Genomic DNA, 12,424 nt, shown 5'->3' with positions numbered 1-12,424 from the left:
GGGTGTAAGTTGTTAGAAATTGTTGAAAAATTTTCACCAGCATTCAAATATCAGGCCAAATTATGAATTCTTAAAGAAAACCGAAAAGATTTAAACTATCATCTTCTTTTTCCCTGAGAAAACTATGTCAAATATAAAACAAAAAGAAATTAGTTTAAAAAAAACCTATTCTACAAAATTACTTTTTCAAAGAAAAGTAAAGAGCTCCATTAAAACAAAAATGTGCAAAGAAAATAATAGTCAAATAATCTACCAAGCGTAAAACACCACAAATCTGCACCGGTAAATAAATGAAACCCAAAACGAACAGAAATTATAATATATAACCGAGTCAAACTCAAAACGAGCAGAAATTAACACGAGTAGGAATCAAAACCTCCCTATTCCTTCCCACCGTTTGTAGCAATTTCTGCTCGTTAAAGTTTCTTTTCTATAAAGTTACCTTTCTGTTAAGTTCGTGTTTTGTTTTTCAAAAGTTCTTTTGAAAAATCTTAAATACGCTTGGCCTTAATACCCGTAGAATCCTGGGTTAAACAACATGTAAGAAACCAACATGTCTTTTAAAATTAATTTGAAATTGATTTTAATTAATTATAAAATAAATAAATTAATAATTAATCTAAAATAAATAAATAAACAAACTAATTAATTAGAAATAAAAAATTAATAAATTAAAACGAAATAAATAAATTAATTTGAAACCATAAAGTCCCGACAAATTTTGTAAAACCATTTTTGGCTATGATGGAGCACACGGACGAAAACTGTCACGCCGGAGGGGGGCTACTTATCTTTGGCTCACTTTTGGTACTCAAGAAGGGCACTAGAACTTATGAGGTCAGTTTGAATGAGCCCTCGCGTGCAATTCCACTAACATTGGTTCAGTACAATCAGTCCTGGTGAAAAAACGCCACGAGGTCACGAAAAAACCTGATATTTTGGATTTGTTAGTAAGAGGCTTCAAAATTCTTATTGTGCATTCAAATTCGATGGTTTTGAAGGATAAAGATAAAGGATAAAAGATAAAGATAAAAAGATATAAAAGATAAAGATAAAAGATAAAAAGATAAAGATAAAAGATAAAGATAAAGGATAAAGATTTGAAGGATAAAGAAGGATAAAGATAAACTATATCCTTCTAAACTGGATTTGACCATATTTTCAGGATGTTTCCCTCCTTTTCTGAAACAATGCAAATGCACATATGCTAATAGCTTTTGATAGATACCTTAAAATTAGATAAACCTTGTATTTTCAAGGTCATTATAAAAAAAAACTAAATAAATTTTATAGTGTACAAGTTTTTTCAAAACTTCAGCTTTAATTACTTTTCGAGTTTAGTAAATTTTTAGACCCTACTTTTACATAAGAAACCCTAGATTTTGGGGAATGGCCCTCAATTTGTGCTTTTTAATTATTCGATTTTGAATAACATTAAAACTGGGACTTATATCAAGCCCATAAAAGAAGTTCTAATATCTAATAATATTTATAACTTATTTCTGACCCATTACATGACAACACAAATGGAGTAAAATAACGAAAGCAGAAAAAGCGAGAATAGCACAATAAAATCACACTTTCTAGTAGAATAGACGGATTAAATTGTGGAAAGAGCCTAAAAGTAAAACCGCATTTTTTTTTCTGCTTCGTAGTTAAAAACTCGAAAGATGAAAATATATTGGTCCCACCATATCTTGATACAATAGCGGTGTTACGATAGCATCTTGGAAGGTATCAATACCATCGATACCATCTTTGATATCGAAACCATTGATACCGAAGCAAGAATTTATAATATAGGGGAAAATTGTATTACCTGTTCAAAAAGTATATCCGGTAATGATAATTTTACAACACTATCGATGCTAGTTGAAACGGGATTCCTGTCCATCTGCACACAGGCAGAAGCAGAGCTTTTCACGCCATATGTATAGTAAATAAGCTCGGCCATAGAGCTATTTAAAAAGGAAGGCCCTTCATTTTTAGGCGGCAGCTGAACATCCGGATTTAGTAGCCTCAAAGACCTATAGAATGGATTTATTTACTTAACTCAACACGGTACAACAATCCCAACGGAAAGTTGAGCTCGTGATTGTTGGGGGCAGGAACAACTCACATAACTTATGTCATAACATGACAAAAAGTTAAAAGAATAAATGAATAAACGGTACCACAAAACTAGAAAAGAAAAATTGGAAAAGAAAATTAGTGCTGGGTAAGCAGTGGACCAAACATGGACAAACAAACAAGATGAATACAAAATTGCTGAAGCTCCACCATTGAAGCTCAAAAAATAATATTTAACATTTTCCTTTTGAAATCATACTAGATTTTTTGTTTTTCTAGGAAAAAGATTCTTTGAAAATTTTTTGGGGGAACCTTGCAACATTAATAATGTACCTTTAAGTTTACAAACCAAAAATTTGAAGTTTCTTCCCGCTTTAGACCGGGGGGAAACCCGGGGGGATAATGGAAATACACCCCCCTCCCCAAAATTTGGGAATTTTGTCCAATAGGGTGGACATTCTTATAGCTCTCGACTGAATCGAAAAGATAATGTACGTCATAAATCTTATTGTGACGAGGATAAAAAAAAATCGAATAATTAATTTATTTTATAAAACAAGATCTCAAACGAAACTGTCTTAAAAACTGACAGCATTCGTTATGGGTTTTAATCCAATTGATACAGAGTAATATATGTACAACAAGTAGGTAATGTGTGACGATCTTCACACGCGAATTTTCGTTTTATGAAAATGCAGTTGGGAACAATGCCAAACTACCACCAAGTAAGCCCTGTGCTGTTATAACCTCCTAAGATCATTGAATTTCATTTAAAATCACGCGCGTGCTTTTTCAGTGTTTATATAGATGTTTACGCCACTGTTTGTTAATTAGTCTTCCATTATGTCAAAACGAAAATCAACAATTATCGACTTTTTCAGAAGGAAACAGTTGGTTGATAGCTGGAGCCAAGTGAATAGTGACAATAAGACTGATCAACAAGTGGATAGTGAACTTTCACCCTTACAGCCCGAACCTACGTCTTGTTATGATCCCAGCAGCAAGGCGGGTATATCATATTCTTACAGTTCTGTTGAAGCAGCTGGAATTGGAGCTAATGGATAGACCAGCAATACTTTTGGTATAGGTCTTTATAATGACAGAGTATTAGTTTTATCCAATGGAGTGAAATATACTTTGCTCAAAAATGTCTGGAATCGTTACGAGGTGCACAAATTTTCTAATGGTCAAAGAAACCTGAAATTCCAAAGACAGTGGTTAGCTGAATTTCCTTTGGTGTGTTATCCTGAATTTAAGCAAGGAGATTATTCTAAATATTGCTGTTTTTTTTAATGAAAATAATGTAGTAGGAAAGGGAAGTCATTTAAAACTCGGGTATCTAGTAAGGGAATCCTTTTCTCAGGGAAAAAAATAAAAGGAGTATTTTCCATTCTCATGAATAGGCTAATTAACACAAACAATTTTTTTATTAAGGCTCCGAATTTTATGTTCTTTTATGAAAGGAAAAAAAACATGATGTAGCAGCCCAGGTTGATCTTGGTAGAAAACTTCCAAATTGGTGAAAACCACAAAAAAATAATCCCCAAAATAAAACCAATATTTTATATGGACGTCAGAAACTTCCACGCAGAGGACATAGAGATCAAGGCCCGTTGTCTTTAGAGGAGATATGTAACAATGACGGCAATCTCGGGCCCTTTTACACTATCACATAGATGGCGGGCATGAAGCAGTAAAGGCACATGTCATAAGTTGTAGTTTAATTGCATCGTGTTTAAAATTTATCATCTTCTATTTGAATCCCCAAAGTCAGCAACAATCTCCTCTGAGCTGAAAAGAACAACCAAGAAGTTGGGGCTGCAGGAAAATATTAAGCTATTGCTAGAAGTAGACTTTCCAGCCCAAGAAGAGAGATGGATCTTCAAGAGGATCATTTTCTTCTTCCGAAGCATCGATATTTCATAAAAGAAGCAATTGTAATTGTAAGAAGAAGGGTCGACAAGCAGAAAAAGGGGTCCTGTCACAAGAGCCATAGGGATACCTGCCGAGTTTACTTTTAAATAAAGCGTAGGGCAGGACCCCATGCTTCCTTTTTTTGGCCCTTATGAAAAAGCCAAATTAGTTTTCTTTTCCCTTGGCAGAATATAAACTCATGACAATGGAGGAGAATCAACCAGATTTGAAGCCAGAAGGACACCGAATGATGGAGTCCAAGTGATCTCTAAAGAAGAAAAAGAAGAGATGACATAATTGAAACATGCAGTGAATTAATCCAATTCCAATTAGTCAAAAAAAAAAAAAAAAAAAAAATGAAGCATAAAGTTTTAGTGTTGTCGCCGAGGAAACATCCAATATTTCTGGAGTAGAGCAGTTTACTTTCGGTGCAAGGTTGGTGTGTAAAGATAATGACGGTAAATATATCTTACGTCAAGATTTTTTAAAGTTTGTCTCTGTAGTGATACGAGAGGGTCAACATTAGCTAAAGTCCCTGTGAAAACCCTAGGTGAAAAGGGAATCAGTTTAAATTACTTAAGTGGGTATGATTATGATGGAGCTTCATCTGAGCGGCCAGTTTCAAGGTTGTGCTGCTATAGCCGGCGGAAGTTTTACCCATGGAGTCTATGTTCAGAGTGCAAGTCACTCCTTAACCACACAGTCCCGTTTCATTCGTTCAATAACTGTCTAGGAACTATGAAGGAAGTTATTAATTTCTTTAGAATTTCACCTAAACGCTCTGTGATTTTCAAACAAATTGTTCAAAAAATTACTCCAATCACAAGGACCAAAAAAACAAGATTGGAACCAACTTTGCAAGACTAGATGGGTGGAGAACTTAGAAGCAATCATGTTGCTTAAAGAGATATTCATTTGTATCTGTAAGGCTATGAGGGACATTCAAGAACATCCTGATTCAAACCCTCAATCTTCAAGCAAATCATATTCTTTGTTATCTTCTATTGAGAGACGCAGTTTTGTTGTAGTTTGGTAGGTTTGTAGGTTGTAGTTTAGTGTCAGTAAAGTTTTTAGTATGACACACAGTTGGTCGACATTTTTGCAATCAGAAACTTTAGATTTCGCATATTTTCACAAAGACGCTAATAATTTTAAATGCAAAGTTAGAGACATGAGTGAGAGGAGTGAAGATAGATTTTACTGAAGTAACTGAACCGTGGTAAGATTCTGAAATCCCCATTAGAGTGCCCAGTAGAGCTCCAAAACAGACGCAAGGGACAATTACGCAAAAAAGTCAGATGATCCTCAAACGTGTTGCCGACTTTCTATGTTTATCCCATTTATGAGATTTTTGCAGCAGCTGCATCAGCGATTCCTTAGCCACAGAAAATTGCAAGAGTCACTACAATATGAGAAAAACAAAGGACATATCATATAATCTGACCAATTTTTGGTGTCTTGATGCAGACAGCTATAGGGGAGGTTTGCAAGTTGAGTTAGCTCCGTGATAGAAGAATTTGGATAGAGTCAGGAAATGTGGCAATAAATATCTCACACCGTGCTTAAATGAAGACGATAAGAACATTTCCCCCACTCTATATCAATATTTAAAGATTGGTGCAGCGATTCTAGTCACTACGGCTACTTGCAAATGTTCTTTTTGTACCCTGAGAAAAGTGAAATCTTACACCAGAAGCGCCTCATTATCCATACACAGGATTTGCCTTATTGTCCATAAACAGGGATGTTCCAGTCATTGCAGAAGACGTTTCGGATAAAATAGCCTTCAACAAAAAAGGCAGCTTCATTTTATTTTATAATTACATATTTACAGTGTTGTCTCAATAAAAAATGTATCTTATATTCTAAAAACTTTGTTTATCCCTTTTAACCAGTACTAACATCCCTGAGTCAAATTATCCGTCCTTTCCCCAAATTTATCCCTGGGTTCACCCCTGCTTTAGACCTTTTACCTTTATCAGAAATGCATAAACTTACCATCCAGGTTATGCTTGAACCATACCAGCCTTCACTTTCTCTCTATCTCGTCTTGTTCTTCAAGATACAGTGTTTCTATGCATGACATGGACTTGGCTATGTTGCTAAGAATGATCATTAAAAGAATAAAGCTAAATAAAACAAAACTGAAAAATGGATCTTACGAGTTTAACTTGTCCTGTGAGGTGTCTTCATTATTCTTTGAAAATTTACTGAAAAATTCCTGTTGTCTCCGTTCTTCTTCCTTCTTTGCTGCTTTCCTACCAGGTCTATGAAGCCAGTTCATGGTTAAAGTATGAAGGCTATATAAAGGGAAAATTCAGTTGATGAAGAAAAAAATGAATGAAAAAAAAACAACTTTTTCTTGGATATGGTTCAGCAGGTCATAAACAAAATCAACACTTCAAGAAATACTTACTAGGGGGATGACAGCAATAAAATGATCTCTCAAAAAGTGTGTATGAGTATTCATGAGTACTTGAAGGAAAAGATATTGAAAAGCATAAACACATGAAATATTAAGTATAAAAAAAACACTTCTTTAAGGTCTAGACCTCAACTGCAAGTGATATCTTCAAATCAATATCCCCTCCTCCTTAAATTTTCACAAGTACATAATACTAGAAGAGCGCTGAATGCCAGAGACGACAACCCTATAGTGTGAATTACCAATAAAAAGCACAAAACGTTACTGATATTTTATGGCAATATGGCATATTTCTAGAATTTTTTTTCCGAATCTTGTGGTAGATCCAAGCAGACGAATCAATCTACTCTGAAAACTAATATTTTGGAAAACATTAGAAAAGTTACCATGGATAGGACGTTTTCATGGATATGACGGGATTATATGTTGCTGCATAATACGACATTTTTTTTTTTATATAAGAGCAAAGGGGCTGTAGTTTAATCCTTGGAAGGGGCCAATGGCGTATTTAGGATTTCCGTTCGGGGAGTGCCCACCAGTTAAAAACTACCGGAAGTCAGACACTTACCAGCAACTAAGTATATTACTGTCATAGTCACCTTTTTCAGCTTATTTATTACTATATTACTAGAGAAACACATAATAATGAGTTCAATTAACCAAACTGAAGAGCTCTAATCTTGCTAATTTTTTAATCAGATACAGAACAACATAAGTACTGTAAATCCGTTTGATTTCTTTCCAAAGCCACTTCAAACATTGTCAGTATCCCTCTTGACATTGCAATTGATAGACATGTGTGAAAGACCATTCACGCTGTCCTCTCCTGTCTAATTTCGGATGTATGTTTTAAGCCGCTTTAGCATGCTAAATGAACGCTCTGCCGAAGTCGCTATAACAGGGAGAATACAATCAAGAGTGAATGCAGGGTTGGAAAAATGTAGTTTTTGCACGCACCAAGAGTTTCAGAAACTTTATTGGGATGATGTGGCTCGCCTATAGACATCCATTTGACTTGCCAGACAGTTACTCTAGAAAGGAGGCTAGACTCAGAGAAACAGAGCTACTTAAAGTTTTGCAGTTTTGTCGCAACCTAGGCTAACACAGCATCAACAATAAAACAAGGGAAGAGAAATCAGATTTGAAATGCTGTAGCTCAGTGGTTAAGAAATCTCATATCAAGTTCTTCACATAGCTGCTTGAGGTATGGGGAAAAGAAAAAGTCTTTGTAAAAAAAGAGAAACGTCTGAAGAAGAAAATCACCGAAGTTGGCGTCTAGGTGCAGTGGCGGGTGTCTCCAAACTTTGATCTGTCTGGATTGTTTTTCCATAAAAATAAGGAAAATTCGCCTCTACTAGCTCTTTTAATATAGACTAGCATAGACGTCCACAGTACGTAAGTAGATTTAAATTTTCCTTTTACAGAGAAACAGAAGTTGAAAGAACCGAATTAAATATTTCCAAAGAATCAGAGAGGAAATGAAGCTGAACTAGATAATGGCTGCTACGAAGAAGTTGGCTTTCACCATTAGATCTGAATCAGACCGGTTGTCTACAAATCTCTCAAGTACTCCAACAAGAACAGAGAAAAGCTCCACGAAAGTGGCAATACTATCATGGCTTTCAACCCACCATATGTCACAAAAGCGAAAGAGCATTTGTTTTTTTTTTAATGTGGTAGAGCAGAAGATAATAGCTCAGTCCATTTGCGACGACAAAATTTTGTAAGTGTTTATATAATATTTGAATTAAATTCAATATGGAGGCCTTCACCAGGACAAGGTTTAAAAAATGCGAAGCACAATGCATGTAAATGACAAGTGAGTACTGCTTTCGCATCTCTTCATGAGCGCCCTTGTACAAACTGTACTTTCTACTCCATCAAAACTAATTCCAACTAACTTATTCATGCCTAATCCAAACTCTAATCAGAGTGAAAAATATGATACCAGTAAAAAAATATGGTTATAGCCTTTTCTAGCGTAAATGCAGATCCAAAGAATTCCCCTCTTAATTTACAGCAAAATTGTATTTATTTTTGAGCAGCCAGCACTGTATGATGGCATTCCCAAATTTATTCACCTCTTATTTTGCTGAATGTGCAAGACATCATGCAAATCCGTTATCGAGAGTATAGGCAGAATTGAGGACATACGTACTCGTGGCCATAATGTTAATTCCACTTCTTTTAGCAGTGGATTATTTACCAGTGGCAGGGCCCCACTTTTAAAAAAATGTAAGTCATTCATTGAAGCAGCCTTGGACGTTCATTTTGGTTCACGCATGAAGTGGCAATTCTTCTGCACACCCCATTGTCCAGATAAACTGAAATTTCATTGCATTAGTGAAGTAGTAGACCAAAATGGATCCAAATGGCCATATGTTTCACATGCTTGATGAATAATACTATGTCCTATATTCTCATTAAAACTATTATGCAATCCTAATCTTTTATGTTTCAAGACAAAGAGATCGGAAATCCTAGAGATTGGTATCAAATTCAATTAGTACATTGAAATTATTTTCGTAGATTGAAATGAAACGATTTAGGTGGGGGTTCGATTCCTGGCGTGACTGCTTATTTGGTTTTGGACGGGTGGTCAGTAGCATGACTGTGTAAACTCACCCAGAATCCTTCCAGCTCTAAATGCCCACCTAGAGAAATCCGAGGGGAGGAGGGGGGGGGTTAAGTAGGAAGGGTCGGCGAAAGCACGGGATTTTACATCAATATTTATTCAAGGGTACTGAAAATTACTCAATATGAGCATCATGTTCAGGCTGCTGCACAGTCACACTTATCAATAAAATCATAGTTGCACACACCAACAGCGCCAATTATGTCACCCTTTCTTTATGTTTCAAGTTACCACAAGTCAAACTTTCAAGCATACAATTTTTTTACTTATCAATAAGAGTTAATGACCAATCAGCATAGCCACTTTACTGACCAATAAGAGCTAATGACCATCATGAAACTACTTAGAGAAGTAACATACTATCCTGCTTTGCAATAATGTGTCCATAAGTAATGAAAAGGTAACTTCAAATATAGAGCAGAAAGTCTCTTTATGCAGTTTTTTAAAACTTGTTCAAACTAAAAGCTCAATGGGTTCCAATATTGCTATCTCGAAATTTTCTTTTAAGTCATCGTCATGCTTCGTTCTTGTGAATGGTTTTTACTTGCTTGAGTTCTCTTAACTGAAAGTAAATATTTCCTCAAGTCTTGGACGAATAGCCAAATTCTCTCAAAACTGTTAGTTCGTCAGATAAAAAGAATCTGAAAAAAGCTGATAGCTATGGAGGAGTAAATACAGTTAAAACAGGTAACAGGAAAGCTGGAATGTGGAAAATTAGTAGCACAAGAAAGCCAAACTATAATGTAAAAGCAATTCTCTATTTCTTTTGGGGATTAGATAAGGGCAAAATTAATATCACAACTTCAGCATGTGACTGCTAGGCTGCCAATCAACATTGTTCTCCCAGAAAATCAAGCAAGGATTTTTACAGTTAGTGATCAATGAGTATCAAGCATGCAGTTGGGTATGCATTATTTTCATACTACGTATAACATTGCAGTGTACAACTCCATCCATATGGTAACAGCAGTAAGTTATGTACATTATTCTTCAGACTGTGAATACTATACTCTACCAACATAACTAGAGCAGGCTAAATATGACAATACCTCTGATGAAATGGTAGATGTAAAATTTTTGAAGTTTGATATTTATGGCTAGTATACGACTTGACACTAAATTAGTTTACATTGCTAATTGTAATTCAGAAAACTAATGATTTTTCTAACAGTAATCATTACTAAGTTACATTTGCTACTGTTCTACAAAATGTACATGTGAAAATACTTTTTCCTCGAAGTAGACTGTCAAAACATAAGTTGTGCTGCTAAAGTATTGGCATATTTTGGAGTTTTGCCAAGTTCTGCAACTGGGAGCTTAGGAACATTTTGCACACCCGCAAGATGATTATGGATGCAGTGACTGATGTGTCTTCTGAATGTTGATCTATTTCACGAAGAGGATAATGAATGCTTTGGCTCAGAAGTTGTTATAATGTCATAGGAAAATTAATTTGAAAAGTTGGTTTAATTCTCTAATTTTTTAATTAAAACATTTAAAAATTTTTAGAGACTTACAATCCAATGACAACTAGGTGTTTTGCATGGCTCTGTTAATGAACATTATCCTCGTTTTTGTTCAAAATGGTCACAGGCCTTCCTCCTAAGTCCTTTTCTCTTTCTGTTAATTTGACTGTTTTTTTTTTTTTTTTAACACAGGAGTCCTGACACTTTTTTTTTTCCTACCAAGACCACTGAAATAATTTAATTCATATTATTACCGTATAATGAAATTAAACTCTATTCCATAACTTGAAATGCCAAAATGGGTTTTCAATTCTTGTAACCTTCACGGCTGCATAATTTTCAGCCTTATTTCATGTTTTATTTGATTCTTATGCCAATTCCAAGATGAGATAGGTGAACTAGCCTCAGAGTCATTGTTCTCCTTTTTTGCAGGTCTTAGGAGAAAGGGCTTGGTTTACAATGGGAAAATTAACAAAGGCCTCAGAAGATAGGGGACAAAAACCGCAAGTATAGTTTTCCCACAATCTGTCCTTGCATACCTTGGCTCATCATCAATCCTCTTCTCTTATTGAGCGAAGATTTTATTGCACATATTGTTGGTTAAAACAAGCGACAATCGTGTAAGCTATGTTTTTTGCAGTTTGAGTTATGAGATCAGAAAGTTCGTAATTATAAAGCAGTCACTGTAGCTCTAGTTCTAGTATCCATCTTCATTTCCCCCATGTTTCCCAAGAAAATTGAAACTCCTCTCCTTTCTATGTATTTTGAATTTGAGGAAAAAAGACGTCCTTCATCTCCTAAAACTAGTAAGTAAATAAAAATTCTGTAATAAAAAACCGCTCCATTATGCAGCATAGCTTCCTTGATAGAGTTACAGTCTTATAGTGGTGGCTTTATAACTACTTTTCTAAGGTATTAAAGAAAGTTATTGTATTACTACAGATAAGATTTACAAGTAAACAATTCTATTATAATATGAAGTGAAAAAGGCATTTGAACTGTTGTGGTGGTTTTCATGTAGGCCAACATGGTTGAGCATAATTGTAGATCTGCACCCTATAGAAAACTGGTCTGGACAATTGGGATCTATTTTATGCTCTTATAGGGCTGATCTGTTTCATTTTTAATATTCATTCTTCCTCCAGCATTTAAATACATGAAGAAAGGAAAATGTTGTATAAAGCTACAATAAAAAAGGCCATCCATTAATAATCTCTTTGACTGGAATGGTTTGGCCGGGAATTAGTTTAGACCATATACCTCCAACCCTTGCATTGACAACTAGAACATTAGGAATCAAAGAACCATCTTGATCATCTACATGCAATGTTTCAGAAAAAAATGCTAAAGAGATTCTAGGCAGTTTTGTTTAGCCATTAAGACAGTTTTGTTTCGCCAAATATTGCTGAGTCACATCAAGTCAAATACTAGCAATAGATCAAAGCATTTCAAGATTATCTTAGTGACCCCCTAGCACTCCTTTTTAATCAGGTGATAAAAACAGGTGAGTATCCATCAATTTGGAGAAATGGGTTCATTACCACAATACCAAAAAAAGATGCGCGCAATGATTTTTCGGATGTCGTACTGATCACCACGACACCCATTTGTAACAAAGTGTATGAAAGTTTTGTTGCAGTATGGCTGAAAGACCGTGTTCTGGACAAAATTGATCCGAGGCAGTTCGGAAATATGCCGAACACATCTAAAGCTCATTACTTAGTCAGTATAATTGGCAGTATTTTGCAAAAACTCAATGAACCAGATTCTTGGATTAATCTTATTACAATAGATCCAAGAAAAGCTTTAGATTTAATTTGCCACAATATTCTGGTAAAAAAAAAACGTCCTGGACTAGGTGTATATTCATTCCTTGTGCATTTAATTGCTAGTTTTCTTTCTGGTAGATGTAAA

General features: G+C 35.1%; 1 protein-coding gene across 2 annotated transcripts in view; it reads right to left on the bottom strand.

Moving 5' to 3' along the window:
- Positions 1-12,424, bottom strand: part of LOC136030867 (uncharacterized) — a 33,743-nt gene that overhangs the window by 10,281 nt on the left and 11,038 nt on the right. For both annotated transcript variants that reach the window (XM_065709928.1, XM_065709929.1), the window contains 2 exons: positions 6,147-6,284; positions 1,820-2,027 (listed from right to left, as the gene is read on the bottom strand). In XM_065709928.1, coding sequence (XP_065566000.1) covers positions 1,820-2,027; positions 6,147-6,268 — 330 coding nt within the window. In that variant the 5' untranslated portion in view covers positions 6,269-6,284. The remainder of the gene's footprint in view (positions 1-1,819; positions 2,028-6,146; positions 6,285-12,424) is intronic.

The sequence above is a fragment of the Artemia franciscana genome, chromosome 9 (genome assembly GCF_032884065.1).
Source record: "Artemia franciscana chromosome 9, ASM3288406v1, whole genome shotgun sequence".
Classification (NCBI taxonomy): Eukaryota; Metazoa; Arthropoda; class Branchiopoda; order Anostraca; family Artemiidae; genus Artemia; species Artemia franciscana.
Note: the sequence above shows the minus strand (reverse complement) of the source record. Positions and strands in the feature narration are given on the sequence as shown.